The 17,704-nt window shown below is 35.3% G+C and overlaps 6 protein-coding genes and 1 non-coding gene across 7 annotated transcripts; 4 read left to right on the top strand and 3 right to left on the bottom strand. All coding sequences in view use genetic code 12, as the record gives it.

Moving 5' to 3' along the window:
- Window positions 1-200: 200 nt before the first annotated feature.
- MLP1 (Mlp1p) lies at window positions 201-5,606 on the top strand (the record flags this gene model as incomplete). Its single annotated transcript, XM_002545216.1, has 1 exon — window positions 201-5,606. One exon carries the CDS (start codon window positions 201-203, stop codon window positions 5,604-5,606), a length of 5,406 nt encoding a protein of 1,801 aa, XP_002545262.1.
- Window positions 5,607-7,652: 2,046 nt separating this feature from the next.
- HGT17 (Hgt17p) lies at window positions 7,653-9,485 on the top strand (the record flags this gene model as incomplete). The annotated part of the gene is made up of 1 exon (XM_002545215.1): window positions 7,653-9,485. One exon carries the CDS (start codon window positions 7,653-7,655, stop codon window positions 9,483-9,485), a length of 1,833 nt encoding a protein of 610 aa, XP_002545261.1.
- A 927-nt stretch (window positions 9,486-10,412) lies between these two features.
- On the top strand, window positions 10,413-11,072 carry CTRG_00041 (uncharacterized protein; the record flags this gene model as incomplete). Its single annotated transcript, XM_002545214.1, has 1 exon — window positions 10,413-11,072. One exon carries the CDS (start codon window positions 10,413-10,415, stop codon window positions 11,070-11,072), a length of 660 nt encoding a protein of 219 aa, XP_002545260.1.
- A 121-nt stretch (window positions 11,073-11,193) lies between these two features.
- CTRG_00040 (uncharacterized protein) lies at window positions 11,194-12,897 on the bottom strand (the record flags this gene model as incomplete). Its single annotated transcript, XM_002545213.1, has 1 exon — window positions 11,194-12,897. One exon carries the CDS (start codon window positions 12,895-12,897, stop codon window positions 11,194-11,196), a length of 1,704 nt encoding a protein of 567 aa, XP_002545259.1.
- Window positions 12,898-14,623: 1,726 nt separating this feature from the next.
- Window positions 14,624-14,716, top strand: CTRG_06369. The gene has a single exon. It is a non-coding gene; the product is annotated as a tRNA-Ser (tRNA).
- Window positions 14,717-14,867: 151 nt separating this feature from the next.
- CTRG_00039 (uncharacterized protein) lies at window positions 14,868-16,292 on the bottom strand (the record flags this gene model as incomplete). The annotated part of the gene is made up of 1 exon (XM_002545212.1): window positions 14,868-16,292. The coding sequence occupies one exon, from the start codon at window positions 16,290-16,292 to the stop codon at window positions 14,868-14,870; it is 1,425 nt and encodes a 474-aa protein (XP_002545258.1).
- A 156-nt stretch (window positions 16,293-16,448) lies between these two features.
- CTRG_00038 (uncharacterized protein) lies at window positions 16,449-17,561 on the bottom strand (the record flags this gene model as incomplete). The annotated part of the gene is made up of 1 exon (XM_002545211.1): window positions 16,449-17,561. The coding sequence occupies one exon, from the start codon at window positions 17,559-17,561 to the stop codon at window positions 16,449-16,451; it is 1,113 nt and encodes a 370-aa protein (XP_002545257.1).
- Between the last annotated feature and the right edge of the window lie 143 nt (window positions 17,562-17,704).

The following is a 17,704-nucleotide window of genomic DNA, read 5'->3' as shown; positions in this document are numbered from 1 at the left end:
TGAGACCTGAACCTTGTATGTCGCGTTCACGACATTATAATTCAACAACGACATTTTGATTTTGAGAACGCTCGCCAGAAAAAGAAAAAGAACGAAAACAACAACATCCAAAAAATCCAGTGGTGAGATAAGTTATTAGTCGTTCATACACATAAATTAATCACATCCATTGCATCTCATCTAATCAAACTCAATTGGTCATGAGTGAAGATATTTCCAATAAGGATATTATCACTGTAGAGGATCAATCAGAAGAGAAACAATTAGTTGTTGAAGAGTCTGCACAAGCATTAGAAACATCAGAACAACAAATAGAAGAGTCAGCAACCACTGAACAAACACCAATAGAAATTGACGATGCAGAAAAAGATACAGAACATCAAGAGGATGAGAAGGAGCAACAGCATCAGTCTGAGCAACAACAAGAAGATCAACAGTCTGAGCAAGTACAAGATGTGGGTAATGATCTGATTCAAGAAGATCCACATACTTCGTTTTTACAACCACCTGCTTCAGAAAAGCAATTTACTACTCCATCGAAAGACTTACCAGCATTAAAAGACATTGAACCAATAACTACACCAAAAACTTTTGCTGTAGCAAAAGATGCAATTGAAGATCAAGAGAACTTACATGGTGATGGTGATACTAACAACAACAACAACCACAACAGCCACGATGATTCAACTCCAATAGTTGCAAGTTCTCCGATGAAACATAATATTTTGGCAGATCTCGAAATGCACAATGAAGACACAATTGATGAAGACTCTTTAAGAGCAATTTCAGGTTACTTATCATTGGATGAATCAAGTATACGTTCCATTAATAATTCATCTGTACTTCAAGCATTGGTATCTAAATCTGTTGAATTTCAAAACATCACTTCGGAAAATGAATTTCTTAAATTGAAATTAGAACAGAATGCTCAGTCTATTGGAAAGCAATTGGACGATTTGAAACAAAAATATTCTCAGTCTGATAATTTAGCAACCACATTGAAGGACGAAAAGGAAAAATTGGAATTAAACTATAAGCAACAGCAACAAGAGTTTGCCAACTTGAAGGAAGGAAAAGATAATATTGAAAGAGAACTTTTGCAATTGAAAACTTCAGAATCAGCGAAAGATGAAGAGCTTAATAAATTGAGAGATGCCCAGGGACAGTTTGAAATGGATTTTGAACAACAAATCAACCAATTATCTAGTACCAATATCACACAAAGTAAAAAGTTGAACGAATTGACAAAGGAGATTAACGAAACTAGAAACGATAAATTTACTTTGCAGTTAGATTTGACCAAAGCTCAAAACGAAATTTCGTATCTCAGGGATCAAAAAGAATGGTTTGAGAATGAGTTGAAGTCAGCCCAATCTAGATTTACTGATTTGATAAAGAAACATGAATCCGAATACATTTCTACAACATCAAATGTTTCAAACTTTCAAATCAGAAATGAAACTCTTGAAAAATTGAAACAACAACTTGAATCAACGGTTGATGATCTTAAATCCAAGTTAGAACAAGAAATCACTAAGTCGTCTAAAACAGAATCCGAATTTGAGTTGGAAAAGTCTAGATTCCTTAAAGAAATCACTTCAAAGGAAGAATTGATTGAATTGACAAAACTTCAATCTGAACAACGTGCTTCTAGAATTGAACAATTGGAATCCTACATCGAAGAAGTAAAAGATAGTATGGGGGAAACTATTGCTTCTCTTGAGTCTCGATTATCAGAGGAAACTGAAAAATTAATGAAAGTAGAAGAAAAATTAAGAAGAACAGAAGAGGTGTTAGATGCTGAATTACATAAAGAAACAGACTTACCAAAGTTGAGCGATTCATCCGCGATGATAGCTGCTAATGGTATTTCATTATCTACTTTGTACTCAGAATATAATCATTTGAAGAAGCAGCTAGTGTTAGAAAGATCTCAAAAGCAAAAGATGGAAATTCAATTGGAATCATTTATTGCTGAATTGGATGCCAGAAAGCCAGCAATTGCTAATTATCGTGAACAAATACAATTTTATGAGAATTCCATGAAAGAAATGATCGGTAAAGTTGAGACCATCCGTTCAGAAAAAACCGAAGTGGAGAAGGATGCCAAGAGATTAAGAACAGTCATCAATGAAAATGAAATTGAATTGGTGAGTTTGAAAAAACTTCTAAAAGATTTAGGACGTCAATTGTGTTTCTACTTGATTCATTCTAAGATTCGTGACAACAATGAAAACCCATTAACTGCTAGTGAAAAGAGAGCTATTGAAAAAATTCTTGATCAATCAGGTAGATCTGATGAACAAGAATCTGATTCTGATAAATTAATTACTGAAAGGTTATTGGAGTTTAAAAATATTATTGAGTTGAGACAAAAGAATGAAGAGTTGTTGGTTGCTATAAGAAACTTGTCAAGAAAGTTGGAATCTCGTGAAGACGAAAATAACAATTTGGAAAGTGTTGCCATCGAAGAAGCTAAAGAGGCTATACTCACTTTGGAAAGCGAATTGGATAGTTTGAATATTAAGTTAGATGCTATTACTAAAGAAAGAGATGCTCTTAGATCCATTAATGGTAAAACTGCTACTTCCAATACCAATAATAACTACCTTGTCCAAATTAATGAGGATTTGAAAAAGAAAGTAGATGACTGTGAAAGCATTATTAGTAAACTTAGAGAACAGTCATCAAAGACAGTTGTTGATTTAAATGAAAAATTGAGAGTAATCACTGATCAGAAGAATGAGTTGTCTTTGAAAGTTTCTGTTTCTGATAAATCTGCTGAGTTGGCAAATTCTAGATTATCGATTGTTCAAAAATCTTTTGAGGATTCACGTCAAGAGTTAGATCAAGTTAGAAAAGAAATTAATTTTTGGAAGCAACAAACAAGTAAACTTGAGGCTTCTTTGATTACTAAATCTGAACAATTGCATCAACTTGAAGAGACGTTATCATCCAATAAAATTGCTGTAGCATCATTAGAACGTGAAAGAGAATTTAAGAACGTTATTCAAGACTCCTTGCAAAATGAAGTCAATACGTTGAAACAAGACAAAACCAAGCTTAATGAATTTGTATTGAATTTGCAATCCATGTTGAAGGAAAGAGAAGAATCTGCTAAAGAAATTTCCTCCAAACTCAATGCATCCATTGATAATTACCAATCATTACATAAAAAACTTTCTGAGAAGGAAGAACGTATTTTCATTTTATCAAATCAATCAGAGTTATCATTGAAAGCACAAAATGCCAAATTGGAACAAGTTAATGAAATAAGTCGACAATTATTGGAAACAAAGAATATGCTTGTGGAAAAGGAGAATTTGGTTGAGGAATTGAAAAAGAAACTCTCCAGCAAGAGAGATATTGTTGTTGCTCCAGTAGCAACCGGTGTACCAGCCGGTGGATCTACTGCTTCTAATAACGAAAGTAATAATAACAACCTTGAAATCCAACAATTGAAAGAGGATTTGAGAATTGCTGAATCTCAAGTAGATGAATTGACAAACCTTGCCAAGGCTAGTGAAACAACTTTGATTAATGCAACAACTTCATTTGAGCAGTACAAACATGATTCTGAATCCAAATACCAATCATTGATTAAAGAGAAGGAGTCCCTTGAAGAAGAAGTTAAGAGAGTTAATGAGTTGTACCAAACCACAACCAATAACCTTGAACTTGCCAAGACTGAACACCTTGCTGAATTAAACAATTTGAAGCTGCAATTGAATGAATTTAGGTATAAGTCAGATCAATATGATGCGTTGGATAAGGATTACAAGGAAAAGTTGGAATCTATACGTAAAGATTTACAAGAACAAGTCAAGTTAGCCAATGAGAGTCATAACAAATATCTGATTGAATTAAACAAGAATGTTACCTTAAGCGAACAAATTAGTGGTTTGAAAGATAAGCTTGAAGTAAAAGAGGTCGAAATTAAAAATTTGGCGGAAGAAGTCAAGATTACCAAGAAATCTGTTGAAGAACAAAAGGATAAGTTGGCTGTTGAAAAATCACAAATTGAAACAGACTTGTCGATGTCTAATAATAAGATTTCAGAATTAAAGGAACAAAATGACTTGTTATTGAATCAATTAGAATTGACAAAGCAGTCTGTAAATGGGGGATCAACTGGATCTGAGAATGTTGATGACCTTAGACAAGTTATTAATTATTTACGTCGTGAAAAAGATAGTAGTGATGCTAAGTTATTAGTTGCCACACATGAAAACCAAGAATTGAAGATTAGATTGACAAATGTGGAGAACCAGATTGCTGCAACTAGTTCTACATTTAACAACAGTACTAGCGTCATTAATTTGGATGCCAAAGTACAGGAGCAAAAGGAGTTAAGTTCTCAATTAGAACAAATGAATATCCTTAAAGAAAGTAATAATAACTTGAGACAAGAAAATAGCAAGTTAGTTGAAGAAATTGGTAAGCTTCATAGCGAAGTTGATAATCTTAGAAAAGAATTGGATCCTTTGAAGGCTACCAATAATAAATTGACTACAGAGCTCGAGTTTGCTGAACAAAAAGTCAAGTTAATTGAAGAAGAAAATCAAAGAATCAAGACTTCAGCTACCAGTACTGATGAGGAAAAAGTTGAGGAAGCAAAGAAATTGCACGATTCTGTGCAAAAAATGCAAGAACAGATGAGTCGATTGAAAGAAAAAGCTAACCAAAGAGTTCTTGAAAAACTGGCGATTATAACTGAAAAGGATGCCAATATTCAAGAGTTGAACAAGAAAATTCAAGAATTGAATAACAAAATTGAGGAGTTGGGTAAATCGACCAAGGTCAGTGATGAATCCAAGGATCAAATTAACAAATCAAAAGAACAGATTGATGAATTGAATAAGAAATTAACAAGCGTTAGTGAAGATTTGAAAAAAGTGGTTCAAGAAAAGAATGACTTGATAAAGAAATTATCAGACTTGGAATCAAATTTACGTAATCAATTTGAAAAAGAAAAACAAGAACTTTCAAAAACTTTGCAAAGTTCTAAAGGAAGTGATTCCACTGTGAATAAAGATTTACAAGAAAACTATAATTCCTTACTTGATCGATTTGTACAAGAAAAGAAGCAATTTGAATCGGAATTGGAAACAACAAAGGCAAAGACAAGAGAGGAAGTTGAAAAGAAGTATGAACTCAAGTTGAAAATGTTGACACGAAAGGTTGACAAGTATGAAAAAGCAATGAAGAATACAACACCAGCAACGGTACCAGCAAAACCACCTATCGCTACTGGTACTCCTACATTAGCCACTCCCGGCCAAGCATCATCTGGTCTTGTCACGGCTGCCACCCCTGCTGCAAAATCAACATCTGGCTCGCCAATTTTAGCAGGTAAACCTGTTGCTAGACCAGTTGGACACCCAGGAAATGAATCTACGTTAACCGTTCATAGACCAGGTCCAACCCATCCATTCAATGAATCTACATTGACCGTGCATCGTCCGGCTGTTTCCAAAACTGAGCCTAAAAAATTTAGTCCATCTCCAAATGTTTCAAATACTGGTGGTAATGGGCAACAAGAGTCAAGAAAGAGAACCAATGAAAATCAACAACATAGACCACAAGTTAAAAAAGCCAAAGATTAGTCATGTTATGTTTTTTATTGAATCCTGTGTATAATAGTATAATCTTAAATTTCAAAAGAAGAGAAAATGTATATTTAGTTATTGCAAACATTGTAGAATTATTGATTTACCATATAAATTGAAGTGGGGAAGCGTTACATTTTACGGAATTGCAGGTTCAATTTATGGTGGGGCAAAATTTGTCACTTCATGACACGAAATTTTCCGACACAGACATTGTAAAGTTAAACCATTCACGTAAGAGTTTGTTTCGATTGTGATATTATAGAAACACAACCCGGAGTTGTTGTTGTTACTGTTGTAAGTGTTAATATGTATTGTACATATTGTGTCACATGGCTATTCAGGTAATGATACAGGTTATGAGCGAATCAAAGCTTTGGTATTTCACAGAAGTATTTCTTTTTCATTGGCCAATTAAAAAGGAGGTGGGACTATAGATAAGCAAACTAAATTATGGATTATATTGTTTAGAAATTAAATTTATTACACGGAAAGACTGTCGCACGGAGAAATTATCTACCTGATTTTTTTTATAGAATTGCGCTTGTTGGGGGAGAGGGGGGGAAAGAAAATCATTGGTTCAACAGATGTTGATTTTTTAGTTCTTTGCTATCTTGTCTCATGGGTATATTCTTATGAGGATGAGTCATTCTTCAATAAATTATGGTGGTATTATTCGTGAGAAAGAAGAAGGTATTGAAAAAGTTATCACTTGATAATCGTGTGGCTTGTTCGATGAGACTGTTTTTGTATTGTGTATTTTTAAATTGGGGGGAACGGACCGCAAAAATTACAGCCACCAAAAAGGATGAATCAGCGAAATATCATCCGGTATTTCACATAATGAAAAATGGTATCATGTTGGCAGGATAGTGGAGAGGGGGGGTAAATACTATATGTTGGGCGTTTACTTTGTTTTTCTTTTCTAATTTGTTTTTACGTAGCCAGGATATTGTCATCAATAATCCGGGGTATAATAATAATCATTGCTATTTGTTCTGTTTTTTTAAAACAAACTAGACAAGGTTGTAAGAGATGTTTTAAACTCCCCATCCATTTTAATGGATCTTAGATCTGTCATCCAAGAAATCTTGTGATGACAGTTGCAACCGATCGGTTGGAAATTTCTTGTCCATCGAATCTCTTCTGCTTCTCCTTCTTCTTCTTCTTTATTTTTTTTTCTTGGTCGGAATTATTTATTTGACAGGTTGGGATTTACTTATGTAATTATTTTAAACGCCTTTCCTGTTGGGCTTAGACTTTAGTATGTGCACACAACGTTTCCCACCTGATTCCGAATCCCCACACTTGTGGTACCCAAACCATCCCCCCCCCCCTTTCTCACTTTCTCCCCACACTCTTCTGGTTTTTAAACCAGTGTAACAAACGACTCCAAAAGGTTTTACTTCTAGAGTAGTAGTACAATCTTATTGTCTTTAATGAACTCTGCATTGTAGGGCTATTGTTCTATGGAAGGAAAAATATCCCCACTTATATTCCTCTAATTCGTTAAAGTACACGACTAAAGGAACAACAGCAAGAAGAGAGTCATTTTACGTCACTATGGTTTCTTTCCTTTTTTTTATTTCGCAGTCTTTAATTGATGTTATATATCAAACTAAGAATAAAAATAACCATCAGCAAAGTTAAATTGGAATCAAATTAAAAGCCCTCATTTCCGATTTAAATAACAGATTTAAATTGCTCGGTAAATGTTCTAATCTTTCCGGTTACATGAACATCTCCTGTAATATATTTCTCCTCCACCTTTTAGCTTATGCCCTTTTTTTTTGTTTTTTTAGTAAACTTTCACAAATTAAAAGCCTCCCCGGGTCAATAAATAGATGTATTACAACTTAGTATGCACGTAAACATGCAGATTCAGCCACTGCTTTAATTGTTTTATAATTTTGATTAAATCACATCTGAAAAACATTATAAAAACACAGAACGTATCTCTGATTCTCGTTTTTTTTATTATAATAATAATAGTAACTCCTTTTTAGACATTAATTCTTGACTACTATTTAGTAGTAACCTATCATGGCAAATCAAGAAAAAACTCAAGACGTACAAAGCATTATCTCCATTGATAATAAGTACAACTCTCCAGACGGTGTTTCTTTTCAAGATTCAGACCCAATTAAGAAAAAGAAATTCAGGTGGACTATTGATACTAGTGAACATCCACCTCAAATCTTCAACTACACTTTGTACTTGTCAATCTTTGTTTTTGGTATCTTAGGTGCCTCTAGAGGATTGGAAGAAGGTAATTCTGGTTCTAATACTACGTTGAAATCTTTCAAACACACCTTTGGGTTAGATGATGAAACCAAAAGTGCAGATCAGCTTGCTAACATCAAATCAAATATCACCTCATTTGTTTTATTGGGATCTATTGGTGGTGCTATTATTGCTATGAAAACCGTTGATTTCTTTGGTAGAATTAGAGCTTTACAAATTGTGTGCATTGTTTTGATTGTGGGTGTTATAACTCAGGTTACTTCTACTTCTATTGGGCAATTATATGCTGGTAAAATCATTGAAGGTTTAGCCGTGGGTCATACTACATCCATTGGTCCAGTTTATTTAAGTGAAGTTGCCCCAAGTCCAATAAGAGGATTAGCAACTTGTATTTTTTCAGGTGCAGTTTATTTTGGTAGTATGATTTCTTATTTCACCAACTACGGTGTGGCATTACATGTTCCTGCAGAAATTGACGGCCATGTAAATAATAAACAATGGCAATACACTTTAATTCCAAAGTTCATCTTGAGTGGTTTGATTTTTGTTTTATCATTTTTCTTGTGTGTTGAATCTCCAAGATGGTTGGTTAAAGTTAATAAAGCTGATAAAGCTGCTGAAAACTTGTCTAAATTAAGACATTTGTCACCAGATCATCCATATATTCTTGCAGAAATCAGTGATATCAATGAACAACTTCTTGCTGAGAAAGAAGCAACAAAAAACTCAAATATAATTTCCAATTTTAAAGCATTGGTTACAAACAAATCGATTGCTTATAGATTTTTTGCAATTTCCGCAGCATGTCAAGTTATTGGTCAATGGACAGGTGCCAATGCAGTAACAATTTATGCTTCTGAATTATTTGGTCTTATTGGAGTTACAGGTACAGGTACCTTAAAAATGTCTGCAGTATTAGGTGTTGTCAAGTTCTGTTCAGCTTATTTATCGGCATTCTTTTTAATTGATGTTATCGGTAGAAAGAGGTGTCTTTATGTTGGTTTAAGTTTACAAATGACATGTATTCTATTCTATGCTATTTTCTTAACTATTGTTCCCGAAGCTGCTGAATCTGGAACTTCCTTAACTGGATCTAAATATCGTGCTTCACAAGCTGCCCTTGCTTCAATTTTCCTCAGTGGAACCGCTTGGACTATGGGATTCAATTCAGTTCAATATTTAATTGGTGCAGAAATATTTCCATTAGGAATTAGATCGTTTGCACAATCATTGGTCATGGTGTTACATTTTGCCAATCAATATGGTAATTCAAAGGCATTACCAAAAATGATGCTTGCCATGCATCCTTATGGTGCATTTTACTTTTTCGTTGGTGTCATGGCAATCGGTTTGGTTTATGCCTTCTTTTTACCAGAATTGAAGGGTCGTAGTTTGGAATCTATTGAAGAAGTGTTTGAAACATTACCTTGGTACCAATTAAGAAACTGTAAAAAATTAGTACCTGACCATTCCCAAATCCATAGAATAAAGTATGTTGGGGATGAAAAGGGTAATACTGATTATAACCACATCATGTATAATACTGATACTGGAAAACCAACTGATGAGTTTGTTGAAAATATCATGGATGACTCAAACGGATCGCATGTAAATGTTCATAACAAAGTTTAAATTAATCCTGGAAGTTCAAATTACATAGTTATTATTTGTAACCATATTGATCTTTCAATATAAACAATTTTCTCTATTTTTTTTTTCATGATAGTAGAACAACTTAATTGTCGTTGACGATATGATTTTTAAGCAAACACAAAAACAATAGGTCGTGTATGGGGTTCGTAACCAAATTTATCTTTTATTTTTCCCTTAATCAGCCTCATCATCTATTTTTAGCCAATCCCTTGTGCTACCAATGTAATAGTCATTCAAGAAAATGAACAAGTCCTAAAGTAGAAGTCATTTCTAATCAGTACATTGTTTGTATCTGACACATAGTGTGTTGAAAAAAAGGAATCTTATAGGTACTAACGATTTTAGTTATCAACCTTACTAAAAGTATACCATATACTGAGGGTCGAAGAATACGCACAATAAATTAGAGAATACAAACACTCTCATTTCTTAGCTATAAGGGTTCCTTAAGTTTATTGTGGCTTATTTTTAACAATTATAGATCCAATATTTAGAGTTGCAAGTAGTGTATTTTCTTGGGGTTTTCTACATGGGTCATTTTACCTCCAACTGTAAAATAAAAAGAAATCCAAGTATGACAGAAACAAGGCGCTTGTGTATTCGTAAATCGTTGTAAAACGTTCTATACCCTGCACAATAATAAGAACTCCACCCATATCGTAAACTCAATTCAGTGTAAACCAAAGAAAAAAAAATACATCACAAGAATAACAAGGATTGCTTTGATTTCTTTTCCTCGCCGTAAACAATATGATTATCTAATAAATATGACTATGGATCCAATGGACAGCATCATGTTCAAAACTCCCCTCGCCTCCTAAGGACCTAATACTATAAATTGTATGCCTTCTGACACATCTGAATCATTTGCTGTAATTTTCATTCAAACTTGTTTTAATAATAACTATGAAGCTCATACCTGTTTTTTTATTTATCACCTTAACTATAAATGTTTTTGGATATCCATTATTTCCATTTGATGGTTTAATTAAAAGAAGATCAAAAAGTTCAAGAAGTGGTAGTAGCAGTAGTAGTTCAAGAGGTTCAAGTAGTAGCTCAAGCGGTTCCAGGGGTGGTTCAAGTTCATCAAGTGGATCAAGAGGAGGCTCCAGCAGTGGCTCGTCTAGTGGTTCAAGAGGTGGCTCCAGCAGTGGTTCATCCAGTGACTCATCTAGTGGTTCAAGAGGTGGCTCTAGCAGTTCTTCAAGTGGGTCTTCAAGTGGGTCTTCAAGTGGAACTAAAGGTGGTTCTGGCAGTTCTAGTGGCTCCACTGGATCTAGTGGTACAAGAGGTGGCAGTAGCAGTTCTAGCAGCAGACGAAACTGGGGTAACAATCAATACCATTGCAGTGGATCCAGATGTGGGTATGGTAATTATTATGCACCTAGTGCTGCTGCAGCAGCAGCTGGATACGGTACAGCAAGATACCATGCTGGTCATTCTTCAGGAAACAGAACTTCCAATTCAACCAGCAGTAGTGCCACATCTTCATCACCTGCTGGTATGTTACAAGTCCCAACGGTCTACTGGATTGGTTTGGGTGCTATCGGTGCTATCATTTTATAATCTCCTACGGGTACATTCAATCTAGTAACTTATATGTAAAACTAAAAATATTATAATAAAAATGCAAATACAACGTAAATAAAAAAAAATCGTACTTATCGATATACTCTGTTTATTTCGTCTAGAAAACCCAATGCAAAATAGACTTCCACTTGCTTTGTTTAACACTCGCTGCTTCCATTTGAGCATAGTATTCGTACTCGTGTCTTTCGATGTCTTCCAACCCAGTAATCAAATCGGCTTCACTTGGTCTGATGAACTTGGTTCTTTTGACAACTTTCCACGCAATAAACACAGCAATAGAAACAAACAACATGATGTAACTGTACAAGAACGTATCCACAGACCACTTACCTGGCATAAACACATTGTATCCCAAGATTCCAACGATACACCAGTACATGAAACAAACAAAGTAAGCCGAATATGGTTGAAACCATGATCTGTAAGTGAAAGCCTTGCGGTCAATTCCTTGAGCTTCACAAGCATGGTAGAACCCGATGTAGGTCATGGACATAAAAGCGTAGTTCAAGATCTGGGACCCGGTACACAAGTTCACCATGTAGTTCAACACTTTACTTCCAGACTTACCCAACTGCATCAACGACAAAAAGGAGAAGCAAACAGACACACCAACACAGAAGATTGGAACACCGTGACGGGTACATTTCTTGAAAATGGAAGGAACAAACCCTTTCTTGGCCAAATTGTACAAACAAAGTGACGAGGTATATGTGTACAGACAACCAGCGGAAAATGCCGAGGTTAAAATAACAGCGTTGACAATGTGTGGTAGCGCGCTAATACCCAAATTTTGCATAGCAACAACGTATGGCGAGGATGCAGCGTTTGATGAGTCGGAAGTTAAGGCGACGTATTTTGGATCGTTGTAGGCAATAAGAATTGAAACAGACAAGGCACCTCCGACGTAGAAAAGAACCAAACGGTACAACACGGTTCTGAAGGCAATAGGCAAGTTGTGACGAGGGTTGACACATTCACCGGCGGTCATACCCAAGTACTCAGCACCCACACACGTGAATGAGGAACTCCAACGGAAGGCACCCAAGAACGCCTGGAATCTTCCCAAGGACCCGGTGGTGTACAATGTGGCAATCGGGCCGCCGGCCACGTGCCAGTTACGGAACCCAAAGGCATCGTGTTTAGGGTTACCACCACACATGGTGACCAAGGTGAAAAACAACAAACCAATACAAAGAAGCAACTTGCCAATCAGGAACCAGAACTCACATTCACCAAATACTCTCACGGCATACAAGTTAATAGCAGCATAGATGGCGATCTGGATACAGAAGGTGATAGCAGGTGAGTAGTCGTCTCTCCAAAAATGGATGATCCCATTGACAGCAGTGATTTCAAATGGGATATACAAACTTTGCATGACCCAGAAGTTAACCGAAGCAGCGGCTTCAAAGGCGGGATCAATGACACGGCCGGCCATGTTCAAGAACGGGGAGTCGACTGGAAGGTAAGAGACCATTTCACCGGTGGCTGAGGTAAGAAGCAAGATAAGGAAAGTTGAAAGACAATAAGCTAGTAGAAGTCCCAAAGGACCACCAACGGTCAAACCTGTGGTACCAATGGTAACAAATAACCCTGTCCCAATGGAACCACCTATAGCGATAAGTTGAAGATGACGATTATGGAGTTTTCTTTGGGTATGTCCAACTTCGGTGGATGAAGAATCATCATCCTTTGAAGTTTCTGAAGAGAGGGATGCTTGGGTCTTGGACTTTTCTTGAAATAAGTCATCCTCTCTTAGTTCGTTTGTAACATAATCATTTTTCTTTTCTCTTTTCCACATGATGTTTTGAGTATCGTAATGAAGAGATTATTTGCAAAATCAAGAAAGAAAGAAGGAAAAAGAAATACAAAATAAAGTTCAAAACGCTGAGACGGTGAAATGGATATTTCCCCAGATATATACTAGAACTAAATTTTAAAATCAACCCAAGACAATAGCATCAGAAAGAGGAAAAATTTTCATTGAAATTCGTCCTCGATTGACTTTTACTTTACTCACTTATCCTCCCAGTATGTGCAAACGGTTAATTACTTGTTCTTGTTCATATTAAGCGCACAAAAATTTACTTTTGTGTATTAACATAAATTATTTTGAAGTTAGCTCACTACCTTCAATCCTATGACGTAATTACGCTTGACTGTTTCCTTGCTCTTTGCCGTGGACAAAAGCAAAAGAATTCTCTTTTTTTTTCCCCATTAATAAATAGTATAGCTAGTCCAACATTATCGAATATCACAATCTGAATACGGGAAGATGATAGGGGATATACGGGTCTCTGTTGTATCGAATCAATAAAGCGCAAGATCGCGAAGAAGTATGGAATTTTCTTAGAAATAGAGTGGCCGACCCCTTGAATATTTTTATTCTTTTTCTTTTTTTTGTCTCTCTCGCACGCACTCGTCGATGCTCTTTTATTTATTTTTTTTTTTATTGCTTTTCTTACAAAATTCAATGCGGCAAAGCTAAATGAAACAAGAAAAAGAAAATGGGACTAATGAGAAGTATTGGTATGCTGCACACGACTCTTGGGTAATTGTAATGTACTTTAATGTATTTAATCGAAATCATCCAAATTTCTCGTACCATCTCATACGAAGTAATAGCAATCATGGAGATAGCTGACCATTCCCAATGTAATATCATTGTTTAATATCGTATATATTATTCAAGTTCATTATTGTTTTAATATATTGCGAATTTCGTTCAAAATTTTCATTAAAATTTAAGTAGCTTGGCAATGTTAGAAATGTCAAATAATAGGATTATTCAAATTCCAATATATACATTCACTGTACAACAGCCCAGCAGTTGAAAAACATTCATATCCAAGGCGCTTATCTGCTAATAATCAGTTGATATTTCAATAAAACCCTTTCTAAAATTTTTTTCTTTTTAAAAAAAAGAAAGGATGAAAAATTGCATTTATCAACGGATTTATGAAGGCTGCATATTTGTTAGGAAATTAGTCGTGAGACACGATACATTAATTTCTCCTCACCATTCCCCCACTATTTTCCATGAAAACTTACATAAACATTACTTTTTAAAATTAGTATAGTAACAAATGTTCGTTCTTCACAAAACTAAGCAATCATGAATTTTATTAAAGCCTTTTAGAATAACAGCTGCATATACCTGAAAAAGTAGTAGTAGATCATCCGTGGTTTTCAACATTTTATACAAAATTAGGTTAAATAATGTGATGTTTGTTGATCTCCTCCGCCTTATATGACACCGATGATTGTGTGAATTCATATCAGTCTAGAATCAGATCACATCGTTAAGTTTTGCTTTAATGTATAAACATTTATAATCTATTAGCAGGACATTTTGAATATTCAACCCTAACCAACCAACTTTGGCGTAATTTATATGTACGTTTTCAAATGTTATTATTATTTTGGCCTGGTAAAGTTATCTAGATAATCTGGTAGGGATTAGTATTTGAGAGAAAATATACTAGTAATCTATTCATTACAGCGAAAGCCAAAAATTTCAATCTTCTGGCGGTATGTCCGAGTGGTTAAGGAGAAAGACTTGAATCCTTCAAGGTATCTTTTGGGCTCTGCCCGCGCAGGTTCGAGTCCTGCTGCCGTCGTTATAATTCTTTTTTTTGCTGCACAATTTCAGTGCCGTTATCAATTTTTTTTTTCGGATTATAGTATCAAAAATATAATTTTACAACAGTGGAATATGTATTTCTATTCAAAACGGGGTGACTAAACACCACTTTTTTTATTTTACACTTCTTAAGGGAAATTTCCCTTACGTAATCCTATGTAGCCACCTGGAGCGGTGCTTATATCTTTCCATATGGCAGGTCTTTCACCTCCTTCATATCCTTGTTCTCCAACGAGATTGCCCCACCATAATAATGGATGTGGATGGTATTGTACCGTGAAAAAGATTAACAATGCACTAAAAGCAACACCGGCAGAAAGAGCACTTGTCAATATATAGTTGTATTTTTCCCACCACAACAAGTAATTTCTTTTGATTTCATACATGAAAATGTAGGAAATATATAATCCTCCAGTGTAATACAGCAAGTTATATGGTGCAAAATCCAAAAATCCACCTATGATTACTGTTGGTTGGAAATACTTGAATATTCTTTTTGGACCATTATTTTTTAACCACACACAAGGAAATACTAAAAGAACACCAAGGAGAAAACACCACTTGAGCACAGGATATAATCCACTAAATACTTTAGCAGGTCCTATTTCACCATATTGGATACTGGAATAAAAATACGTGTTGGCTCCAGGACATTTCAACTTATCCTTTTGGTGCGGATCACAGATATTTGGCACGTTATCTATCTGCCAATTAGCCACACTTAATGCAATCACAATGTTGAGAAGTGTTGACAATATTTGGCCCTTGAAGATAGCACGTGGAGGAATTTTAGAATAATGGGCAAGTTTCTGATCAGTGATATAGTTGCTTGCCTGACTGTCGATGTTGTATCCATATGCTTTTAATGTAATCAATGCAATCCCTGAATTGGGGATCGCGTAACCAACAATCAATTCCACAAGTACATTCAACCCAAAAGAAAACCCCGTCACGGAAGCAATCGATGTCAATGGAATCAAGAACACGAAATTAATGGCAATAGTGAAAAAAATTCCCCAAACTGGAGTTTCTACAGGATAGAACACCACAGCAGACACAGCAAATGCAGTACTTACTACCAAAATAGTAATAAACCACCAGTTGGGTACATCCTCATATTTTGAGATCATTTTACAATGTGGATCTTCAGAATATCTCCCATAATGATTGGCGTCGTTGTGGGTCGATTGAAATGAATCAGTAATTGTTGTCCACACATTAACAAAACTAGTCTTCATCGACTGCCATTCAGTGACAAAATGGTATAATATGGCAAATGGGTAAAGACAAAAGTATGCTCCGTAGATAACTAAATTAGCAGCCGTGAAATATGGCGGACCAACTTGTTGGTACTTGTCATTATCAAATAATTTCTTGTCATCAAGGATGTCATGCACATCATATAGTTTTGCTTGGTTGTTATATAACCTGTTGGAATTGATAGGAAGATATGCAGTCCAGTTGTTGTTAGTGTAATAAACTATCAAGATAACAATAAATCCAAGAAATGTACCAATATATTTGTTTGCATACGTGTAAAACGGCACAACCATGCTACTACCTCCGATAACATTCCAATCAAAAGATGGAATAGGATTAAAACCTAATCCTACATTAGATCCGGTAATGTTAACGAGATGTATCAGATTGGGGGCAAACCATGTTGGCCAATTGAACAAAGACAACGCCTTGAATAAATATGATGGTACTCAATTATATACAAAACTGGCACAGAAAGCCACCAAGAAAAAGGAATATCTGGAGATACGCCATCCATGAACTGCATTGTTCTCATCTTCATTCATTAATGCTCTGTTCAATGCTATGGTGGGAAGAATGGTAGGCCAGAGCGCTTTACTGGGGTAAACACAGACCTTTTTCATGATCATTGCAAAGCTGAACCCAAGAAGTTGTGTTGATAAAGTGAACAATATTTGAAAACTCCATGTCACCCATTTTAATCCATAAAATCTATCAAGCTTCATCACAAAAATATTGTTAATCAGATATGGTGTACCTGCAGAACACAGGTATATGATTGTGCTCAACATCATTTCCTTAAATGTCCATGGCCCAGGATTTAAATCAATTGAATACCCACCAATATGAATGGTTTTATGAGGAACTAATTTCTCCCAAAGTTTCCCACTTGGTAAAAGCAATATCTGGATTGTATGAGTACCTAATGAAATACCTGGCATTCTATGGTAAAAGAAACTATTAATCAACGACCCCACAAATGTCCAAAAAAGTCCAATGAAATATACTCTAAATGTCTCAACAGGGATGCTTGGATCATCAAACGGTTCAGTTATGGCTCGTATCTCTGGATAAGGTGAATGAAAATGAATCAAAGCTGCTTCGAGTCTCACTTGCAATGGCCAATCCACAATGTGAAGATATGTCTTATTTTTGAATGTATCAACATATTTCTCTTCAATTTCGTGTTTGATTTCAAGATCGTCTGTATTTTCAGGAATTTGACTCACTAATCTTTCAAGCAATTGATAATCTTCGTTTAAAAAATTGACGTCTCCCTTATGGTCCACTAATGCATCACGAACTATTTCAATGGCTGTAGAAACGGGTAGTTCATTGATTTTATCAATCATATAGCGTGATTCTGGTGAGATTTGTATATTTGAAACAAGGAAATCGGTGCCATATATCTCGTCACTGATAACGCCAAGACGTAACAATACAAGTTGAAGTTGTGAGTCTGTAAAGTTCCATGTTGGTTGTTTGGTGGTTGATGCATGTGGTTCACTGGAATCTTCGATATTGTTCAATTCTATGTACTCTGGCCCATAATCTTTTGGCATGGTGGAAATGCTAGTCTAATAAACGCAAGAGTAAGAGATAGAGGGTATTTTAGTTTTTATTTTTTTTTTTTGTTTGCTTAATTGTTGGTTTCGTTTATTTTTCTCTTTTTGTGCTCAAGTGGAGTAAACAAATTTTCACACGC

This window comes from Candida tropicalis (genome assembly GCF_000006335.3).
Source record: "Candida tropicalis MYA-3404 genomic scaffold supercont3.1, whole genome shotgun sequence".
NCBI lineage: Eukaryota > Fungi > Ascomycota > Pichiomycetes > Serinales > Debaryomycetaceae > Candida > Candida tropicalis.
Note: the sequence above shows the minus strand (reverse complement) of the source record. Positions and strands in the feature narration are given on the sequence as shown.